This window comes from Mustela lutreola, chromosome 5 (assembly GCF_030435805.1).
Source record: "Mustela lutreola isolate mMusLut2 chromosome 5, mMusLut2.pri, whole genome shotgun sequence".
Lineage (NCBI taxonomy): Eukaryota > Metazoa > Chordata > Mammalia > Carnivora > Mustelidae > Mustela > Mustela lutreola.
Window position 1 is genome coordinate 84499730 of NC_081294.1, and position 23591 is coordinate 84523320.

The 23591-nt window shown below is 48.0% G+C and overlaps 1 protein-coding gene across 2 annotated transcripts in view; it reads right to left on the reverse strand.

Moving 5' to 3' along the window:
- Nucleotides 1-23591, reverse strand: part of DPYSL3 (dihydropyrimidinase like 3) — a 108730-nt gene that overhangs the window by 9444 nt on the left and 75695 nt on the right. For both annotated transcript variants that reach the window (XM_059174977.1, XM_059174978.1), the window contains exons 2-10: nucleotides 22599-22687; nucleotides 18364-18548; nucleotides 15270-15434; nucleotides 13182-13243; nucleotides 12117-12197; nucleotides 8524-8592; nucleotides 5194-5314; nucleotides 1838-1994; nucleotides 1028-1169 (exon numbers count right to left, since the gene is read on the reverse strand). In XM_059174977.1, coding sequence (XP_059030960.1) covers nucleotides 1028-1169; nucleotides 1838-1994; nucleotides 5194-5314; nucleotides 8524-8592; nucleotides 12117-12197; nucleotides 13182-13243; nucleotides 15270-15434; nucleotides 18364-18548; nucleotides 22599-22687 — 1071 coding nt within the window. The remainder of the gene's footprint in view (nucleotides 1-1027; nucleotides 1170-1837; nucleotides 1995-5193; nucleotides 5315-8523; nucleotides 8593-12116; nucleotides 12198-13181; nucleotides 13244-15269; nucleotides 15435-18363; nucleotides 18549-22598; nucleotides 22688-23591) is intronic.

Here is a 23591-nt window from a genome sequence, read left to right on the forward strand (position 1 = left end):
ATGTACCTATTATATATTCATACATACATACACACACACACATACAGTGTTTAAGAAAAAACAAAACTTAAGTATGTGAGAGAGGAGACAAAAATATTTATACTTTCCCTCTTTACAAAACAAAAAGCCTGGATAAAGAGAAAAGAATTTAATTTCAAATCTATCTTTGAGCTTCCTAGGAGCCAAGATGAAAAGGGAAATAATTTGGTGGCTTTCACTGTGTAGATGAGTGAAACATTAGTTCATATACAATATATATGGCTCAGAAATAAGTGTCCATAGAGTTTTTAAAATAAAAGAGAAGGGGAGTGCCTGGCTGGCTCTGTCGGTGGAGCGTGTAACTCCTGCTCTCGAGGTTGTGAGTTGGAGCCCCACGTTGGGTGTAGAGATTAGTTAAAAATAAGATCTTTTTAAAAAATGGTAAAAAAAAAAAAAAAAAAAAAAAAAAAAAGAGAGAGAGAGAGAGAGAAGGAAGTGATCAACTTACTAATGAGTTAACTATTATTTTTACTAAAATCTCTGGACAGCCTTCATTTGCACGGCTATTTCTTTTGCCAGCTTCTGTCATGTTATTAAAATAAAACCAGGCCTACCTTTAGAAGACACTGGTCAACAATCACTTGTACACCTGGACGACCAAACACTCAGGGAAGGGCATCCTCGATGAGCAAGCTGACTTCAGTCTCTTAAGCACACAGCCCTTGCTTACCATTTCAAGGGGTTCTATCCAGCCCTTTCAGAAGAAGTGACAACGCTCTCCAGAAAAGAATTTTAATTCACTCTTAAGTACAGATCATTCACGCCATCACTTGAAGGGTCTGAATGTGTGGTTCCTAGTTCTTAACAGTCTAGAGAAGGAGGTCTCCTCAGAGTCTCAAGGTTTATCCCCCTAGAAGTGACATTCCTAAACAGCTTGAGACATGCAGTTCCAGAAACATCTCAGCAGGTGTGAGGGCTTACCTACAAAGACACAGTGGCAAGAGGGTCTGATCTGGCCCTGGCCCCCATCCATGACCTTGATCCTTACCACAGCCTTGTCCCAGATGACAGACATCCGCTCTTCCACACCATTGGTGCCCTCAGGGATGGCTGTGAAGTTGTCCTTCCCAATCGCCTTCTGGGCAGTGCTGAAGGTACAGTGGGCACTCCCGGAGAGCTGCAGGTCTCCACTGGCAAAGGAAAAGAGCTCCATGTAAACTGGAGAGGTGGCACAGAGGCCACCAGGGACAAGCAGCGAGCATCTAAGGTCAGCATTCGGGATGCCAAGACTTGAGTTTACGATCTTTTGTGTACTTCTTACCAGCTGCATGAGCGTGAGTTCTTTCCCTCCCTGGGACTTAACAGTTAGCCCATCGGAAAATGAGGGGGTGGGGTGAGATCACCTCTGGGTAACAATATAAAAGGGACCCGAATGAGGAATGGGACTAACCCTATATGTCCTGGCCAGGGTTGGGCAGCTACCAATGAGTCTCCCTTTAATTTCAGTTAGGTGCTGTTCAAAATTAGGCCCTACATGATCTCACCCTCTGTTGGTTAACCTGTAAAATGGAGATGACAGTCCCTCATTCATATAGTTGTCGTGAGGATCAATGAGATTCTGTGTGTCATCTCACCACAGTGCTGGGCATGTGACATGTGTTAACTACAATGGCCATTATTAACATGGTTGTTGTTAGTAATGTGTAAACTATGATGGGGGAGAACCTGTTGTTCTCCACGAGGTTCTCCTCAGCACGGACTCTAGTCTAGCTGTGGATGGGCTGCTCCCATCCCCAATCCCCTCCCCGGGTCCCACGAGGTTTCCACAGATCATGCCACTTTTCATCCCCACACCCACCTGGCCAGCAAGGAGTTGATGTAGTCAGGAGTGGTCGGATCAGGGCTCAGAGGCGGGGATGTCACAAAGGCAGCTGCCTTAGCCCAGTTCTTGCTCCAGTAATGTGTCCCATCTGTGCCAAGGCTGGCAGTGATGGGCTCACCAAAGACCACGTTTCCTGCAAGGGTAGGAAACAGGCGATGGGTTTTTGTAGGCGATGGTTATAGGAAACAAGCATCTGTGCTGCTTCAGGCCTGACTCAGGTTATCACAGCCCCTAGCCCTCCTCCTTAAGGCTTGTGGCTTTGAAGTCAGCCAGGCCTGGGGTCAAGTCCATGGGCCCACCTTTTCTAAGCCTCTACTGATCTATCTGCTAAACATGAACAATGTCAGATCCCCTAGTTCACAAGAAGCCATTGGTTATAGGATGCAGCTTTAAGCCCAGTTTGAGGCAAATTAAGATTTGAGGCAAAACAAAAAATGTATACTGATTCTAAGATTCACTGACGTTTCGTAAATATTAAAATGTGGACTAGGTCTCTCCTGGAACAAATGAAATAAGACCATGTCTACTTCTCGGGATCCTGAAAATGAAGGGCCAGGCACATACAAAGTGTCTGGCACATAAGAGATGCTCGGTGACTATGATTTTCTTGCTACTCCTTCCCACGGTAGAGTCCCAAGCCCCCAGCATGCCTGCATCCCTGGGAACTGCTAGACCCTTCTTGTTGCAACGATAGGCTTTGGGTCAATGAAGTAAGTCTGCTCCCTTGGAAAAGAGGCACTCATGGTCTTCCCACCATGCTTGTTTTTCCATAACCTAAAGAAAGGAGTGATCTGCTCGAAGGTACTAGTAACCTGGGACACATCAAAGATGAGGCACTCTTCTTGGACCTGTGTCTGCTATTTGGAGTTTATACGCCCAAACCAAGCAGCGAGGAGGAGGGATACTAGGAAATAAACTGATCTAAGCTGAGCTTTTTTTTTTTTTTTTAAGATTTTACTTATCTACTTGGCAGACAGAGATCACAAGCAGGGAGAGAGTCAGGCAGAGAAAGAGAGAGGAGGAAGCGGGCTCCCTGCAGAGCAGAGAGCCCAATACGGGGCTCGATCCCAGGACACTGAGATCTTGACCTGAGCCGAAGGCAGCGGCCCAATCCACTGAGCCACCCAGGCGCCCCTAAATAAAATCTTAAAAAAAAAAAAAAGTGGAAGAACCTTCCCTTTGGACTATCTTTAGATGGAAGAGTAGAATAAGCAAAATAAAATAAGCAAAAATTGTAACTATAGCTAGGTTTGAACAGCAGCTCCCCCGGCTGGGAGACCCTGACATATTGTGCTTTAATTTCCTCATCTGAAAAATGTCTATTTCTCAAGGGTCCTTGACAATTCTACATAACAATAAATCTGAAGTATTTATCTCAGTGCGGGGCAAAGAGTGGGTCCTCGTTAAACAGCGGCTCCCCAATATTAATTCTGAGCCGCCGTGCAGAGTAGCCAAAGAACACTCGGTGAGTGAGCACGGGGCTTTAGGTCAGGATGGGAGAGGGAGGCCCGCCACCCTCCCTCTTGGCTCTGAGTACTCTTCTGAGAATGACAGGTCCCGAGATGTCTCCTGGCTCCCATGTCAGGAGTCAAGATCGCAGCCCTGAAACAAGGCCTTCCAACCTCCCTGCATCCTGGAGAAACCACTAGCTCTGTCTGCCCACAATCATGAGCCAGGAGGCAAAGGGCGAAGCATCCTTCTCCAGGAGTTTAAAATAAGACCCAGTGTAGAGCAGAAGCACTCTGTCCTTGAGACCCTCGGGTCATCCTGAGAATGGTCCTGAGGAAGGAAAGAGCCATGAACAGAAGGCACCAGAGCAAGTGTGGCAGGTGGTCTTGGGGAGCGGGTGGGAGGGTTCCCCATGCATTTTGCCTGCTTGCTTCCTTGGTTTTAGGGTTTTCTTTTCTTTTCTTTTTTCTTTTTTTCCTTTCTCCAAGAATGGGTTAGAAAGATTGGGCTACTTCTCTGGCTCTCGTCCAATGACTCATACCCAGTAGAGCAGGCACACCATGTCATGTTGAGAGATTTAAAAGCAGAGAAAGAAAACATCAGATTTACTGTGAGCGGGGTAAGGCAGGAGATGCCCCGGAACGTGCCAGCTACAAAGCCCGTCTAGACAATTAGGAAGAATCCCCTTCCAGAAGAAAAGGGTCCCCTTTGCCAGAAGGCAGGCAGCCCAACACCCAGCCATCAGAGTCAGTCAGTGGGACTATTTTTAGCCGCCTGAGCCTCCCCCAGAATGGCCACTGGCACAGAGGTAACGACTACACACACAGGCCCAGGAAAACCTCTCTCCCAACTAAACACAGGGCCCCGAACCTCCAGGTTCTCAACCACATGCTGATCACAAAAGAGCCCATTAGTGTGCCACTGAAGACAAGAGCAAAAAGCGGAAGAGAAAGCTCTGAAATGAGAGTAAACTTCCAGTTGGCCCCAGAGGAGCAAATGCAGCCCAAGTTAACAGTCATGGAAGAAAACAGTACACAAGTCAGAAGGCGGTGGGGACAAAGCCCTGGGGCATAAAGGTTGTGCCACTAGTCATGCTTTAGAGACCCCCTTCACCCCCTTTTCTGAAATATCCTGTGCTAACCTGTATGGCTCAGGTGGTGGGACCCCACCCCTGCATGCTGCCCCCTACTACCCTGGCCTGCCAATTCCAGCATCCCCAGAGTAGACGCATGGTTCAGGGAGGGGCCATGACCCAAGCCGAGGCAATGAGAGCCCTCCTGGGTGCTTCTGCTGGAACCACTGGAAAAGATGTACTCTACTTCCTCATCGGGCCCACCTCCCATCAAATCCTGAGGGCAACATAAAGCCTCTTAGCCTTTATTCTTGTCACCACGCACCCTGAAAGCCAAAAGAGAAGAAAGCAGGGACAAGAAAGGATCAGGAGTGATAGAGCCCCAACATCATAGCACCTTGATCCAGCTATGCCTGAAACACCTTTAACCCATAATTTATTTGTGTTTATTTAAGTCCATTTGAGTGGGATCTTTGATTTCTGCACCCACTATAATCTTGACTAGTATGTCTAATCATAAGGCTCAGACAATGTGAAATGACAGTGAAGGACCAAAGGGAGGAAAAAGACACCTCAAAACACTGACCGAAGCTGTGCCATCTGGGACAAACCACCTGCCCTTCCTGCCAAGCGGGATAAATGCCAGGGTCCTGCCATCCACACAGGATGCTAAGAGGATCCCCTGTGCTAACATGGAGGAAGGGCTTCCCAGAAAGCCAGGCAAGGAGCAAAAGAGGCACCATTTCTACGGGACAGCCAGAGGGAGAAGGAGCCACATGGCTGGCACTGAGCTCTTAGGAGCACCCATCACCTTTTTTCCTGGCTTGAGAGATCAGGTCTGCAGCGCTCTTGCTCATGACCTTCGTGACGTAGAGTGGACAGTTGGTTTGGCTCGCAATGGTGATGGCACGGAACACAGCCTCGGCTTCCAGCTGCAAAAAGAAGTCCCAGGAGTCAAGAGAAACACGAGCTTCTCAGCTGCCACTCCCCACCTCTACAGGCTGAGGATACAGGGCAAAGCTGAAAACACAGATGATCTGCATTCGGTGGCCCCTGACACCACGTCCCCGTTGTGGCACTTCCCGTGGCTTCTCAAAGTCTCTCCCTCACCTCCTCTCTTCTCTCACCTGCTTCTCTCCTCTCCAGGTGTTCCTCGCAGTGGCTACATGTGATAGAAGCCTTTGCTCCTCAGTTTTCCCAGACAGATTCTCTGGCAAAACAGCATCCCAACACCAGTATGGAAACAAGGACCAGTAAAGGTAAGTAACATCAAAGTCTTTCCTGCAGCCACGGGGGGTCCGTGGGGGCAACTCCAGCAGGAGTTTGTTACACTGGTAATCCCCAGGCTTCCAGGGCCCTGGGTACCTTGGTCAGTTAAGCGTCTCACTCTTGATTTTGGCTCAGGTCATGATCTCAGGGTCGTGGGATCGAGCCCCATGTCAGGCCCTGCACACTTAGCATGGATTCTACTTGAAATTCTCCCTCTCCTCTTCCTCTGTCTTTACCCCCACATGTGCTCGCTCTCGCGCTCTCTCTCTCTGTCTCTAAAATAAATAAATAAACAAAATCTTTAAGAAGAAAATAATTCCCAGGCTTCTCAGCAGAGACTTCTCTTCTTCTTAATTTCTTCCATCCCACCCTAAAGTAGAATCTGCATGTTCCAACATGCTAACCAATGTGGTTGAATTTATTCAGTAAGAAATAATGAGTTTCCCTTTACTTATTAACAAAGCAGGGTCTTTAGAGCTCGGGCTCTTTCAAATGGCCTGGCTCTGAGTTCTGGTCCTGCTGGAGAAGCCGGGTGACCTCAAGCATGGTACATAACCTCCAAAAGCCTCAGTTTCCTGTCTGAAATGGGGAAAGTAATAGGATCCAGCCACAGGGCTGTGAGGATCTGAGCGCTCATCCTTTAAGGCAACTGGTCCACCCCCTGGGATAAGGCAAGTGTGCCTGGCAGGCTGGCTACTATTCTTACTGTTGATCTTAGCTCCTGACCAGTGTGGGAGAGCCTGTGTCACTACCCAAAGCCCACAGAAGTCTGATTCAGCCCAAACTGGGGATACCAGCATTCTCCCATTCAGTCAGCAACAGATCCATTTTGGACGGATAGGACATTCTGGTCAGCCGCCTATGCAGCCCAACACTTTAAAAAATACCAAAAATAGCTTGCAGATACCCGGTGTTTTCATAACGCAAACCAGCCACACTGGTGGGTGTGGTTCAGCAGACAGACTCTAGAACTTGGCGGGTCCTGCCTGCGGGCATCCCCCAAGCTGCATGTGGTTTCAAGGGGACAAGCCCCTGGAGCCCCCAACCCCAGGTGAGATGTGCCGCCTTCCTCTAGCACCCGGACCTCAGGAGCACAGCTCGGGTTCTGCTCTCCCCGCACGGCATCACTGTAGATGGTAGTGGGGTGTGCTCTGAACAGAAGAGGGGCCGCTCCTCTTCCTCCCTTTCCTCCTTCCTCACACCTGCACTGCCCCCTACACTCCCCACGGCCTCAGTCCTGACCCCTCGGACCCCAGGCCCCCGCCAGCAGCACTTCAGGTTCTTCAGCACCTTGACAACATGACTATCTTTGGAAGGTGACATCACCCTCCAGCTTCACCCAAAAGGGCTTCCAGGGTTGTCTGGACCTACAGCTGAGAATCTTTTTACTAAAAAGGAGACGGGAACAGGAGGAGTGGGGTGGGGAGGGGTTGGAAAAACAAACCAAGGAGCAAAAATAGACTTTGCTCAGAAATCCCCTGGCTGCTGCTACAGAAATCCATCTTGCCAGCAAATCTCTACAGGGACCAGCATTTAGGAACAGTTTCACAAACAGTGCTGATCACCCTGGCCCACTCACACTGTGGAAACAGCTTTCCAATCCTTCACATGGGAAGAGCCAGGGGCTTAACCTCTTGAGCTCTTGCTTCTTCACCCAACAATAATGCCACCTGCCTCGAGCAGCAGCAAGGACAGCTAAGGTAATCAGCACAGCGCCAGGTGTGGGCTCGCGTTTCATAAAAAGGGCCTGGTATTCAGGGGACAGACCTTTCTGGAATGCTGGGAAATAATGATAAATGATTTCAACTGGGAACAACAATGTCATCAGACACAGAGGAGTTTCGGGAATGCTGACAGTTCTGCTTCTCCACGGGGGCACAAGTGACACACCTGTATTCAGCTCGAAAAAATTCCTTGAATGTTTATGATAGGGATGTTTGTCTGTGGCTGCATTACCTTTTAATTTTTAAAAGCCTCTGAAAGAGATAGGCAACAGGAATACGCTCTTTCTGGTTCTGACTCTTGCTTCCTTCTGCAGAATGGAGGGCTGGGGACCGGAGAGCAGGAGCCAGGCTCAGGGCACTCGCACCAACGGCCCCAAATGCAGTCTGGGTGCCACTCTGAGGCTGGTCTCCCAGAGCCAGTGTGCTCTTGGCCGTACGGGCAGCCAAGTTCACACTCTGTAGCTAAAGCCGCAGACATCCCAAACACAAGCAATGAGCCACTGGCTATCTTTTAGTCCCTCGTCAGCTGCTAAGCAGGCCCTGTTCATCATTCATCTTACACGTGGGAAACCCCCATACCCGGATGTCATCATCACCTTACAACCAATCGATAGACATAAAGTCTATGAAACACCCCCTTCACCTACTGCGCCTATGGCCGGTATTGTATTTGGCAGGACTCAGAACATAACATGGAATAAGGGAGGACAGGGAAATGTCTTTGAGACGGACACTGACTAAGAAAGGATTTAGGTGTTTACCCTCCTTAGGAGGACCCTCCACCCCTTGTCCTCTTTAAAGAGATGAGGGGTCACAAGTAAGCATTTTCCTCACATTGCTTTCTACTTTGCTGAGTCCCTTGACTTGGTCCATCAGACGTGTGGCCTTTGGAACAAATGTTCCAATATCGCTGTCTGGTCCTCACAGACTCTCCTCACTTTTCCTCAAGGTTTGTTCTACACCGTGTAAGCAGGTGCCTGGGGAAGGCAGGCCGAACATAAACTCTCCAAATGACAAATAAGCAGCGGGCTATACGGCAGCCTACTGGGGACTAGAGTCACAAGAGTCTCCCAGAGGATGCTGGAAGGACAGAGCACTTCCACCACTGTCCTGTTCCCCACTCCAGTCCCTGGATCCCCACAACTCACCTCCTCTGGTCTGCTCAGCACATGGCCTTCTGGGCCAGTGATCCCCATTTCCAACATCCGGGTTTGCTCCTACAATGAGAAAAGAGAAAGAGATAAGAGCTCCACTGAGGTGTGGAAAACCACGCTGCTATCTTTAAATCTGAAGAAAAATGATCACGGGGGAAAAAGACTAAAACGTATATGTTGAATACATTTGTTAAGGTTCCATCTGGAATTGTAAAATAGGGTCAAGTCTTAACTAAGAAGAGAAAAAAACGTTTCGGAGTAGTGGCTTTTTTTCATTAAAAGGATGGCAATCTTAGAGTACCAGAATTTTTTTTGCCAATATACATCATAAGTCACACCAGCTCACTTATTCCTTAGCGTCTCCTGCTGTGTTTTGCAACAGTCTAGCTGTGCACCACACACACCCCCTCCCCGCCCCTTTACATCAGGATCGCCCGGCTCACTTTTGCAGGCATGTGGCTGTCTGGCCTTCTCCAAATCAGGATGGAGAGGTGAAATTCTAGGAAGCTGCACTTTAATAAAGCCCTTGGGCTTTCTTGTCATTTAAATGTATGCCTGAAACAAACGGACTCAGAATTTAACCAGACAAAATGATGCCTCCGAACAGCATTACCTGACTCAGTCTTGTGGTCAGATTCTATTTAATTAGTCTGTTTTGTGACAAAACGGCCTACCCCCTCACAGCTGATGGCTAAATTCCTCTGACTTGTGGCCAGCTTTCTGGAAGGAGCAGGTGGCTGGGCAATGAGCACATGCATGGGCTAATTGGGACTGGCAGGAATCCTTAGCCGCCGTTTGTGCAGTTTTGCTGGCCTTCAGTCTCCAAGTATGAAGGTCAGTGCCAATGAACGTGTGCGCTACAGACGGGGAGATGAGGGAGAGAGCGGGACCTGAACAAAGCCTTGTGCACCTTGGAACTATGAGAAGTGGAGAAAGGAAAGGAGTCCTTTTCCCTGCGAAAAAGCTATTCTGTTGTTGTTGTTATTGTTTGTTTGTTTGTTTTGTTTTTAATAATATGTATCATTTTAGAGGTGTGGGAAGAAAGATGCATACGCTCTCAGCGACTGTGAGAAGTGAAATGATCTCCGTCTCCAGCTCTACAGCAGGATTAGAGAAAAGGTCAGAGGCTGAGTTTTGCAGCAAAAGAACTTCACTTTTCATTCTTACTGTTCCTTTTCTCGAAACTTGGACTGAACACAATTTCTTCTGAATTCTGGAGAGTCTCTGCTCTGCATTGCCTCCTGAAGTCACATGAAGGTCAAGGTGTCCAACTATCTGTCTCATCTGACACTGTCACGTCTCTCTTGTTCAAGAGCACGGGCACTGTGCACAGGAGGGAGCTTGCTCAAGTCATGGTTTCCCAGCAGAGTCACATGGCGTGCCTGCCCTTTATGACCGACCTCCTACAACAGAACCTCTGGAACCTGGATAATCCCAGGAATCCCAAAGCTCTGCAGGGGACTTTAATGCACTTCTCATGCTGGAAGGTCCCATTCTAAAAGCCATGGTGTCCCTACAGCCAAAGGTTAAGAAGGGCACGCAAAGACCCTTCAAAGCTCCCTTACCTGGGTGCAGGGGGCCTGGGCACCATGAGGCACTGACCATGCTGTAATTACATCCCAGTTAGGGGCATGGCACAATTTTGGTATGCTCCATGAGGAAAGGAATGCTGCTTTATTCATCTTCCCTCTACATAGTAGGTGCTCTACAAACCCTATTAGATGAATGGCTAAAGATGCTACCCTCTTGGATGGTCCTGCTGGCTTTTAACTTTTGATAATGTTCATGGCACGTATCCATGAGAGAGAGAATTCTTGCTCCTTGGTGACTTTGCATCCACCAACTCTGAAAACAGCAGCTGCCTTTATTTAGACGATGTGATAAAGTCTTTCAGCTCAATCTGAATGTAGTGAGCACACATAAGAAACCTTCCCTGACTGAGAACGGAGCCTTCACAAGGTAGAGAAGAGAGGGGATAGGGGGAACCAGGGACAGTTCGGTGCTAAAAAGCCACCAGAGGAAGCTGGAAAGGGGGCTTAGCATCGGAGCCCATCTGCCCCCACACGGGCTTGGAGGGAGGAACAGGGAGTTTGGTTTCTAGGGCATGTGGGAGGGCTGGGTCCTCTGCAGCTGTGCCGAAAATGCAGAACAAGAAGAGTAACGGCTCTACCACCATGGGGATGCCTCCCGTGAGCACTGGACCCTCTTTGGAAAATGATTTCATTATCTCTGAGTGTGTGGGGGAATGTGGAAGAAGGCTGTCAGAGGTCCGACTAATTAATCTTGGTCAGTAAGAGGAAATTACACATGTAGTTCCCCTCCTCCGCTGGTGAGATAACGTCCAGAATCTGAAATCCTAACAGCTGGAGCCCTGCACGGCCAGGACATGCTGTGTCTCTGGGGGATCTGCAGCGGGACTGGTGGGGCAAGAGGCCTGGGACACACCAGCTCTGGGGAAGCCATACCACCTCAGAGTTAAGATTTTCTTCTCCCCGTTACTGACTGTGATCCTTGGCTGGTGACCAAATCCTTCTGAGCCCCATATCCTCCTCTACAGAACACGGCAGCCATCTTTGAAGGGCCAGCTGAAGAGAGAGGGACAGTACACTAGAGCACATACCAGTGCCCGGCACACAGTAGTATGTGTTCACCATGTGGCAGCTGCTGTTAGAAGCTCACGGGTCTGGGATGAGGGTCGGCCCCACGGTTCCCACATCTCGCTGACCACATCCATCAAGTCCTCGACAACTTCTAAAACGAAGGCACAGCCCCAGGACTAGTGAGCTACAGAGTGCGTCTGTTTTGGCTCACCTCAGGTAACCTCGTGCCCGGCACAAAGCACTCAGGAGATACTCTTTGAAAGAATGCAGGATGGTTTTTCTATGAATGTTATTAAATGAACCAAGAGGGCTCGCTCTCTTCTGGCGGCCTCCTCCTAGTGGAGGCCAATCTTGGATGCTTCTGAGATAAACAGACCCTGGCTAAGACCCATCTGTGCATCCAGCCCATTAAGCGACCCAGGAGATGGAGAGAGTGCCTTCTGCTTCCTCATAAACGATCGCTTTGGGCCTTGGGGCCTCGCTTTCCTCACTCTTGCCTCAGGTTTCTCAGCACAACTTCTAGGAAACCAGTGGGGCGTCTGATCCCCACAAGACCCACACTCTTTATTACCTAAAGCTGTGAGCTCCATAGTCCTGGAACAGATTTCTGAGAAGTGCTATTTTAGGGTTTTTCTCTAGGACAGAGACTGTCCCATAGCTTGGACTCACTTTTCAAAGAGAATCAGCAACGTTCTCCCACTAAATGGCCCAATTTGAAAACCTCTTCCGGCATGCCTGTTCTGATCCCCGAGAATGGCCAGACAGCCCCCCTTTCTACAGTGTCCTCAGCTTTCTCCCTCGCTTGCCTTCACTGCCTCCTCCTAGCCTGGTGCGTTCTTTAAGGGAGGTCCTGTTTTTCGCACAGGGTTCAGGACCGAGCCTCATGGCTGTTAAGATATCACATAATACTGAAGTAACGAGGGAAGAGACAGGCCTGAGACCCAAGCCCATGCAGAGAGCACACCCTGGGGAGCCGCGCAGCCTTACCTGGGCAATGATATCCCCATTCTCAGCGTGAACCTGCGCAATGGCTCCCAGCTCGCCCAGACAGGTGAAGATCTCGTAGAGCTGAAAGAGAAAGGAGTCACTGTCACTTTCCTAAGCCACTGAGGCTTTCAGCAACTCCACGCAGGGGTCCATCACGAGGGCCACAGGTAAATCAAATGAGGGAGGAAATCAGTGATTAGGGCAGAAAACACAGGCTAAAACATGCACAAGCAGGGTGTGAGTCCACAGGAAAAAACAAATGAAGGAGGAAATCAGTGATTAGGGCAGAAAACATAGGCTATAACATGCACGAGCAAAGTGTGAGTCCACAGGAACTCTAGGAAACTGTCTCTATACAGAACACATCCTGTCTCCTCAGGGGACAGGGCAGACATACAACAAAGTCCTATGGAGCCTTCTGCTGTGCCTCGAGCACACGTTTTTAATGCTATTCGATCCTGTTTGGCTGAGACAGACTTTCACAGTCCTTCTCAACAAATGCTCCTGAGAGCTGCTACAGCCGGGCCAGCAGCTAGCTCAAGGGAAAGTTGGCTCCCCGATTCCCTAACCTTTCAAGATAGACCTCCCCCAACCTCCTGACCGGGAGGGATGGGCATTTGTTCTTCGCATTTCCTCTGAAAACATGAGAATCGTCTCAAACCAGCACATGCCACAAGACCACCTCGGGGAGAGCCAGAAGCAAGCTGCTACCCCAAACAGCAGAAGGCCCTCCTTAATGCTGCAAGGCAGAACAACCTCAAACTCCACTGAGCTCATGCAGGGTTTAGGGCTTGTGAGCTACATGGAGTTCAGCATGCCTTTCCTCTTGTTCTTTTGAGAAAGTTGCTGCCAGTGGAAATTCTAGCTCGCGATCTGCCTTGCCATGAGCACACTGCCTTGCTCCCTTATTTAAAACACAGCATGGACCCTTAGGGCTTTAAGAAGCACTCAGGCCCAGTAGCCTCCCACAGCAACCACAGTGAGTCATGCTCCAAGAGCCAAGGTCATCGGCAGCAATGGGAAACCCATCCAGATACCCCAAACCACACAGCAATGGCTTGTTACCTCTGTGTTGGACACTTGATACAAGTCCTTATAGGCCATGTAAACCATGAAGGAGTTAACCCCTGCAAGAGAGGGAAGGGAGGGGAAACAGGAAGAGGACAATATTAGCACGACCACTCTCCTTCCTTTGCTCCCGTCGCCCGTGGGGGCCCAGTGCATCACAGGAGCCTGTCTAACATAAAGCAGATGCTTCCCATTCTCCGTTCTCTCCTCACGTGCAAAAGCAGCCATGCCTACGTGGTGTCAACAGCAGAATGTGCTCTGAGGTGTCTCTGTCTGCTTCCCCCAAGCCATTCCCCAGCCCAGAGGGTCAGTAAGCTTTGCCATTGCTCGAGGCAGTACACACTGCCAAGAATCAGGGGCAGCAACCGTTCTGAGCTCAGTGAGCTCGGAATACCTCACCTCTTGGTCTTCTCACCTATAAAATGGAAAAATGACAAGAGCCTGCTTCGTGAGGCAGTTGGAAACGTCAAATGAGACAACAGATACCGGAGGTCTCAGCACCAGAGCAGCCACCATATCTGAGCTTCATTAATGGAGCTCCTGGGATGGGTTTATTTAGCCACTTAAGGGCTCTACACTAGAGCCTGGGGGGAGGGGGCTGCATCTAGGATGGAGACCATGTCCTCAGGGTGCTGGCTTTGTTTTATTAAAAGGATGGCAGCAGCTAAGGGGCAGAAGTCAAGGTGCACCGTGTAAGACCTGTAAGGGCTATAGGGAAGAGCAATTTAACTCTTCACCCCAAAAAAGACTATTAGTCTCTTTTACTGTAGTAATTTATATAAATAGGTGAGGCTGGGGAACAGAGTCATTCTGAGGAAAGGAGGATAATTTTGGTCTCCAACCATTAGGGCCATCTCAGCCCATAGCATTCCAGACCAAAAGCGGTTGTAATGTGAGAAGTTCCCTACCCAGAGTAGTTCAGCTCGGGGCAGCTTTTCCCAACACTACCCTTCCCATAAGCCTCTGCGTCATCTGCGGAATGACCCGGGCCCTTTGGAAGTGAAGTGGGTGTTAAAGCCGTTTCATTTTCTACCCCAGTTAAGACGCCCAGTGTAAAAGGACTCACAAGAAAGGAGGGGGTTGTAATCTCATATCCTGGATCAGGAGGGTCTGGGCAGAGCTCATCGGTTGAGGAGGGACATGGAACAGAAAACTCATCCTCCGGGAGCCCGTCCTCTCCGCTGCAACCCAGAGCCCACTCTTCACCACTGCCCTCCAGCAGCTGCATCAAGGCGGCTCTCCGAGAAGAGTCTTATTAAGTTAGTGTTGTATCAATGCATGTTACTATGTTAGTTACAGGACCGTGACTGTAATGAAATTAGTAGAATGCTATTACTATTACAATGATATTCTGTACCCTGTGGCATTTATCCTGTTGCCCTTCACTTGTCTGCTTCCCTTTTGCCTGGGACGTTCAGCAGTGATCATACCTTACACTTCCCTAAATCCGCAGGCCCCGTAATGATGCCAAGCACACGGTGTGTCTGTGCGTGTGTATGGGGGGGAATACGGGTAGGCAAAGTATCTGACGATCGAAAGGCAGAAAGAAGTAGAGAACAGAAGAATCTAAAGACGACCAGGGAAACCTAAATCATGGATTCACTGAGAGGACACCCATGTTTCCATGTCCTAAGCCCCAAGCCTGAGTATGAACACGTCTTTGCTCCCACAAATGCCGTTGACTTTTCTGAGGATGCCACTGTTTGAGAACGTAATGGTTTGATCTTTGGAGCATAAGTTACAGAGGCTAATCATTCCTAATCTCGTATAAGTGGCTGTGTGACTTTCCATAAGATGCTAACCTCTACTGGCCTCAGTTTCTTCCTCTGTCAAAAGGGCAGTGTTGCATGAGGTGAAGGGCACAGACTTTGGATACTTTTATTGCTAACTAGCTCCATGATCCCAGGCTACTTATTCTTAGCCTCAGGCTCTCCATCTCCAGCTGAGGATATTCATCCCCTAGTATGTGGGTCCCGAAAGGAGTGAGATGGCATCCACCCAGACCGAGTGCCTGGAATGCAGTGGTACCCCTGAAGGTTCCAGGCTCCGAGCAGAGAGAAGGGAGGCGGGCACACAGGGGCTCACCTTTGTCCTTGATGAGGTTCTGCACCTCCTGCTTGACGCTGTCGTTCCAGTGAGTGATGTCTACATGCAAGGCATAGTCGCAGCAGCTCTTCCCATCCGCCCACTCTCGCCACTTCTCATAAGCCTCCGTGAGGCTGGCCTCGGGCTCGGGCACCACGTGGTCAACTGAACGACAGAGACCCCAGATGGGGAAGTCATTAACACCAACTCTGCCCCCCGCTCTACAGAGGCCTGCTCCCACTTGTTTAGTTAACACTGCGAAGCCACTATTTCCTGAGCATGGAATTCACCCTAGAAAGTATTCTCTGGCAGTTTCCAGATTGCTGATTATTTAACTGTTGCTTAGCCATGTTGCTTATGGACAAATTACTAGCTTCTCTAAACCCCAGTTTTCTCATCCTTGACATCGGTATTCAGTGGGATAGAGGGTGGAATGTCATAGTTCCTTGCTTCTAATTTTGTTACATGACTAAATGGCAAAATGCACGAAAAGATTCTCACCTGAAGCCTGGCACACAGTAAGTGCTCCATGATGTCAATGGGTGCCTACTATGTGCCATTATTGCCAGTATTACGGGAAGCAAGTCAGACTCCCTTCTAAGTTGGAAAGAGGGTAAAGTGATGTCAGAGTACAGGACACTGACGTCCTTGTGCTTCTTGCCATAGCGAAGAGCCCGTGTCATAAACCCGATGCTCAGCCCACAGATCTTATTTCCATGTAAACTTTTTATCAAGAGTATCTTTACGTGGGGCATCTGGGTGGCTCAGTGAGTTAAGTGTCCAACTCTCAGTTGTGGCTCAAGTCACGATCTTGGTGTCTTGAGATCGAACCCTGCAGCGAGATCAGTGGAGAGACCATTTGTTTCTCTCTTCTGTGCCTCTACCCCTGCGCTCTCTCTCTCTCTCTCTCTAGAATAAATAAAATCCTAAAAAAATATATGTTTTCTGGGGCACCTGGGTGGCTCAGTGGGTTAAAGCCTCTGCTTTTGGCTCAGGTCATGATCCCAAGGTCCTGAGATAGAGCCACAAGTCGGGCTCTCTGCCCAGCAACGAGCCTGCTTCCTCCTCTCTCTCTCAACCTGCCTCTCTGCCTACTTGTGATTTCTGTCTGTCAAATAAATAAATAAATAAATTACATATATTTTTTCTTTTAAGGCCCAAATCTACTCCTGTAGCACCTGCCACCGTGGAAAGCACTATTCAAAATAATGACATTTATAATTGGGAAGGCTAAGACAAAAGGGCCACCCTCATACCTCCCTTGGACAGGTGAGGGAACGTGCAAATTGGTACAACTTCCCTAAGAAAAGTTGTAAAACACACATCAAAAATCTTGATTTTTTCATACCTTAATTCGATGATTATGCCTGTACCTAAGACTTATTCCCAAGGAAATAAACATGCTGTTTGCAAAATGTAGGTGTTGAAGATGCTTGCCACTGCAAGCCTTATCTACATATTTATTTAAGTGAAAAACTGGAAACCATCAAAGTCTTCAACAGTAGAGAAGTTTGGCTACATCATAAATACATCTTCATAAAATGGAAGATTAGGCACCCATTTTAAATGCTGTTGTGGAATGAAAACAGGTGAACGGAAAGACATCCACGCCAGGATTATTTGTGAAATGATACACTAAAACACCACTAAGATGCAGTACATCTATTTTGATCTTGTTTCTGCTTCATAGGAAGGAAACTATAGCCAGACTATAACAGGGACGTGGATTTTATGGGTTTTCTTCTCTGGTTGCCTATCCAGGGGCTTAGATTATCTAGGAAGGACACGTACAGCTTTGGGTTTCTTGGTATGGTTTTCTCACATCCCCTGCAGCTCTGGCTTCCCTCTAGCTCCTTCCCTAACCAAGAGGACCTTGCACAATACACACTCCCTGGACACTGAACAGGCACAGCTCCCTGCCCGGAAGGCAGAAAGCCAAACTAAGATCACTCACTTCCTCAGCCTCCTACCACAGGCTGCCCACATGCGCTTATCAGAAAACAGACGCCAGGAGCCGCATCCCTGATGTCTGGACCAGCATCAGGGCTCTGGTGGGCAGGCAGCTGCTGAGAGGTCAGCTGGCTTCCACCCTTCGACTGGAGAAAAGCTTCAGTCTCCCTGAATTGTACCTTTTATGGCCTTGGTGCAATTTTCCTGGGCTTCCACACCCAACCTGCTGGGGACCAACCTTGCTAGAGCTCCAAGTCACAAAGGAGGCAGAAGAGAATGAGCCACCCCACAGCTCAGCCACTCTGTGTTCTTGAATGGGTATAGACAGTGGTAAAATAAACAGTGCTCTTGCTGACCAAGTTTAGGCCTGGGACTGGGAGGGGACCCAGTTCCTTGGGATTCCTTTGGAACAGGAAGGACTGCCCTGGAATGCTATCTGTTCCGTAATCCCAAGGCATGCAACTCCCTTGGTTTTCTCTGGAATTGCAACAGTTCCCAGGAAAAGAAAGAGAGGGAGGGAGGGAGAGAGAGAGGAAGAAAGGAAGGAAAGAAGGAGGTAAGGAGGGAAGAAAGAAAGAAAACAGAAAAAAAAGGGGGGGACCTCCCTCACCACTTGCCTCATCTTCAGACAATTCCTAACTGGTCAAGAGACAGGGCAGACCGGGTAACAGTCAATGCCACCAAAGCCCACAAGTTTCTCAAGCACTGCAGGTCCCCATTACCCTTCCCGCTCAGGGAGGCTGAGCCCCATCCACACAGCTCTGCCTGCACCCTCTGCCCCCTCCTACCTCGGGCCCGAGCTGGAAATGCTGAAATAATGTGTAGCCCATCTCCACACTTTTCCCAGTGTCCAACCCAGAGATGACTGCAGATTCCCCACTGGCCACACACCCAGCCATGCTCTCAGGTGGACAAGAGGGGACAGCTGTTTTCCTGGCCATGAGCCCCATGAATCTCCTCTAGGCAACTTCAGGGAGCTGCCAGGCTCCTCACTACCACCTGTTTTCCTCAGGTCCTGTCAGGCGGAAGATCTGTATACCAAACTGACAGACATATTCAAGCTACCGCCAGAGAGCACGCGGTTAACCCATCAGTGAAAGAGTCACTTGTTGGGACCAGGAGTGTGTAGGGCCGGGTGACTCACTGATCATGGTGGTGCCCCCTGCTAAGGCAGCCTTCGTCCCTTGGAAGAAGTCATCCACTGTGGTCATTCCCTTGTACGGCATCTGGAAGTGAGTGTGGACATCGATGCCTCCAGGGATCACCATCTTCCCATTGGCTTCGATGGTCTTCACTCCTCCAGGGACAATCAGATTGTCTCCGATTTGCCTGGTGACAGAGGAAAGCAACTGATCATTTAAAAGAGCCACTTTGAAGACAAACATAGGATTATAAAAAGTTTAGACATGGCAACTTGTACTGATTGGAGTGATCTTTGCAAGTGATTTGCAAGCCGAACAATCAAGAAATAAATGAAGACAGGTGCACACCCAGAAAACAACTTCTACAGATGCAAAATGAGCTGATCTGCTGCTGGGTGGAACCGTGGGTCCTGGCTTCACGCTATAATCCTGTGGGTTGGACAATGTCTACAATATAGGTGCGTAAGAAATGTTTTTTTAAAAAAAATAGGTGTTTTGGGTATCCCTTTCATTTTGTTCTTAATCTTAGGGAAGGGTGGAAAGTAACATTTGGAAAAGGATTAAGAGAATGTAAAATAATGAACCACTAGGAGAGACTGAAGGAAGTAACGAATCTTCTAGAGACTACGTATGTGAACTTAGCTACCCTCTTTAGTGAGAGCATCTGTGTTCCTAACAAGAGGGATCTGCTGGGGTCATTTTGTACATCGGTCTTGACTCCCAATTCCACCCTTCCCTGATAACTTATCTATAAATCACAACCAAAGGCAGATCGAAAGGCAGAAGCCAAAGGCGGACACACCCAGCGGTGGACATCTTAACAGAAACATCAAGAAACAAGAAGGAAGGTGAGGGTGACCATCTGTACCAGACACACCTTTGCCCAGGAAGCTTTGGCGCATCCCTGGAAGGAAGAAAGGGGACCCAGGTGGGGAGGAAGCTGATGAGCACTCCAGAGACACACTACCTACACCAGGCAAGTGACAAAGACAAGTGCTCCTGGCCAAATGTTACCTCATGAACTGCCTGATGTTGCTTGGTTTATAGGTGACTTCACACCTCTGGCTTAAATGGCCATTTAATTCTAGGGAGACTTAAGAGTCACAAGCCTCAACATTATGACTAAACACGTCCTAAGTCGGGAAGACCTGTACCCCACTACCAGTGGCATGAACACATTCCCCTTTTGTTCACAGCCAGCCCAGAAAGACTTCCTCTTGGGTGAGTAAGAAGTCCACCAGTGGCCTCCCAAAGTTTAAGCTCTGCAACTAAAATAAAGTATTCCTGACATCCCTAAGAGGTCAACTTCACCACATCCCCCCACCCCCGCCCCAGGCCATTTCAGAGCCACCACAATTCAAAACACACTGTGGAAAAAAATACAGCCTCTGACTGTACCTCCATTAGAGTCCAGATACTGGCCCCTATGTTCCCATTCTTCTCCCTCCCTGATCTTCCTCAGAGGCAGATGGAGAACCAAGGCCCTGAAGAGGCAGTTACCCAGCCCGTGTGTGTGTGACTGCTTGTGTGTTTCCACCATCTTGAAAATGAGTAGAATACCACGTCTAAAACAGAAATCCTTCCCCCTTTTTCTCCACGGAGTCACTCAAGGTCACATGAATCCTCAACTGAAGGCTTGGCTTCCATCTCCCCTCCTTGGTCAAATCCCGACTGACAGCCGGGTCTAATAATTAAGAGCAGATCTGCCCTAGAGGAGACTATGTGGGTTCACGATCCTGGCTCTGCTAATTACTGGCTTTATGACCTTGGCCAAGTTGTTTAACCTCACTGTGTCTTAATTCCTTCCTCTGTAAAATGTAATAAAAAACGTTTCCTCCATAGGTTTGTGGTGTAGATTAAGTGTTAGTATGCATTAAGCCCACAGAACACTGCTAGGCACAGGAAAATTCCGTAAGTGTCAGCTATGGTAATTAATAAACATGCTAATCCCACACAGCACCCTCTTCCCACCTCAAATCTCATCTACTCCACTACTTCAACTGTGGTTACTGACAGTGTCTGGTCATGTTATGTCCCTTGAATAAATACAGATATCTCAGTCCCCCTCAGAGACTGTAAGGTCTTGGGAAGGCAATGTAGGTCCCAAGGACAGCCACCAAAACATGTGACATAGTGTGGGTCTTGTGCCTTGGGCAGCCACTTTCCAGACAGCAGGCATTCCATAAACATTCACAGACAGACAAACAGCCATGTAACCACCGGAGGGAATTATTTCTGTTTTCGTGCTCTGTGATTTCTGAATGTTTTTAAAGACTGAGAAAATGTCAGGACTGGATGAAGAGCCGCCCTTCTCTCTACGACCGACACACACATATGTGATGGTTACATTCCTTCTATAAGTCCTTGGCAAGCGGCCTTCTCTCTTCTAGTAGAGATGGCATCTCTAGTAGCAGATGCCTGGCTCATGGCATGAAGATGGATTCTGAGCCTATGCTTAAGGCTCAACTGTTCAAAGTGTTGTGATCAATTAGGGATACCCATCATGAGCTCTGAAATGAGGAAGAAGTATTAGGTACTACCTTTTGTCCATCTCTGAGAATCTCTAAATGAGGGAACTTACCATCTCCAAAGAGAGCTGATGATACACTGTAATTTTTTAGTAAGAGAAAAATATAAGATCATTTGGGGCTTATCTTTTGAAGAAATTCTTGTTTCATGTTGGTTCACTTGCCTACTGTTTCCATTTTTCCAACAGTGTTCCTGTAGGTAAGGTGACTAAACAAGAATATCTTCATTCATGCAAGTTCATTCATTCATGCAATGTACTTGATTAATATGTTGATTATTACCAAGTTACTTCCTCCCTGTGCTCCTCTCTCTCCTCATCTGAGAAAAAGGTAGTAATCACACTTGCTTCGTGGGATTGCTGGCAGATTAAAGGAAATGAGGCATGTAAAACATTTAGCCGCCACTGGCACAGGCTTCACTGTCACTAAAAGGTAGCTCTTATAAAAGTCTCTCCGTGCCAAGGACTGAGTGACGTGCTCAGATACGGAACTGAACAAGACAGGGTGTTGCCTTCAGATGCTCAACACTGTCAGAACCACTGCTGACTTCGAAGAGCACAGGGGGTTTTGAAGTCTCATAGAAGGGAAACCGGCCTAGATTTGGCGGCTGACAAGGAACAGCCACCTACAGAAAGTTCTATCTAAGCCAGGGCTTCAAAGATAAGGAAAAGATCCACTATGACCAGAACCTTACACGAGCTAATGAGTTTACAAATATAAAAATAAAATGTTAACAAGGCCCGGGATGGCCGCTAGATGCACTGCATACACTGATCTTATCCAAAATCTTCTCAGGGTGGGAGCCTGTCTCGCTGTCCGTGATGAAAGGCTAAGTACAGACCATACCTCTTCTACAGGTTACTCCAGAGGGAGCCTACACAGAAAGGAAACGCGACTGCACCACTTACAGGCACCCGGTAACAAATCATTTTGTAAGGTAAGTGTACATCCCTGAAGCCTCTATTTGAAAATCTTGTCTGAGGTGTATGTCCCATCTGTGCTCAGCCCACCCAGATTCTGCCTAAGTCACGGCTCGGTTCAAATGCCCTTTCCAGCCCCACACCATCCTCTGAAGGGATTTCTCCTTTCTGGGCATTTATCTTCACTTGAACTCCTTTGACACCAACTGTACAAGGCCTTATATTTCTAGGGTGCTGTCATTTTGTACACATTTTTTCAATCAACTTAAGGACAACAGTCACATCTTCCACCTCTCTAAGGTGCAGAGAGTGCCCGTCAATATAGTTCACACAAGGGAGCCCGCAGCATCATTTGGTTGATCAAATTCAAATTTCTCACTTCATTCACAAGACCCATATAAATTAAGGCAAGCTCCCATTTTAAGGGATTATGGGCACCCAGAATGAAGGGTTCAAATAAAGATTCACTTTGGGGCGCCTGGGTGGCTCAGTCAGTCGAGCATCCAACTCTTGGTTTCAGCTCAGGTCATGATCTCAGGGTCCGGAGATGGAGCCCCATATAGGTTTCATGCTCAGTGGGGAGTCTGCTTGAGGAGTCTCTCTCTCTTTCTCTGCCCTTCCCCCTGTGCACCCTATCTTTCACTCTCTCAAATAAAGCCTCATTTTTAAGGAGAAGAAGAAATGAAACACAAAGAACCAAAGGTCTAGGAAGCAAAAAAGAAGCAAGCTTCTTTCTGAGCCTCTGATGAAGAGAGGAAGTACAAAAAGATAAAGGCTCTTCATACTTACTTTATTAAGCCATCTTCCATGTAAATATCAGCATAAAAGGACTGATCATCATTGACAATTCTACCGCCCTTGATGAGAAGACGGTCACTCTAGAAAAGAATGCAAACAGAAGTTATTCTCAGAGCTAGGAACTCAGAGAACAAGGGTCGGCCGAGGTTTTCCCAGTTCACTGTTCTAGAGGTCTAGTAGGAACCTATTTACTTAAGACAGCTGTGTGCTCAATGCAGTAGGTGTTCGAACTGGGTATATTTGTTGGGGATCCAGTCTTTCACATTTGCCCCAAATTCAAACTATTTTACAGTTCCACCTCTTGCTCCTACAACCTACCATAGCCACTGAGAAACATCACTACCTGAGGGAAGACACTATTTGTATTATCTTTCCTGGCTAAGTAAGCAATAAATATTTAAAGCGGTATATAATATGTACACCAGTGCCTAGCACCCTGTTGGCTCTCAACGGTGATTCTCAAAAAGGGAATTTAAGATCAGGCAGTGAAAAAACTTTTTGAAAGTCTTTATAATGACATGGGGATATTTTAAAATTTTAAAATTCAGGATATTTGCACATGTATGCACACATACACACAAGGTGGTGGAAAGTGTAGGACAAGCAGTGAAGGGAAAAAAGATAAAATAGCTCTACTGTTCTATAGTATTTAACCCAGGGTGGAGAAATTATGCAGTATTCATATTTGCTTCATTAAACTCCCATTTTTCTGAAATGTGTTTGTTGCCATTATTATGGGGAAAAATGGCCTTTCTTATAATTAAAGTCTTTTTAAAAATTATAGCTTAGATGAAGTTTGGTTAAGGGATCCAACTGGAAACAATGCACATACACTCCAAGGTTATTAAGAAAATATGGGGTCAGGGCACCTATGTGGCTCAGTCGTTAAGCATCTGCCTTCAGCTCAGGTCATGATCCCAGGGTCCTGGGATCAAGGCTCATGTCGAGCTCCCCTCTAGTGGGGAGTCTGCTTCTCCCTCTCCC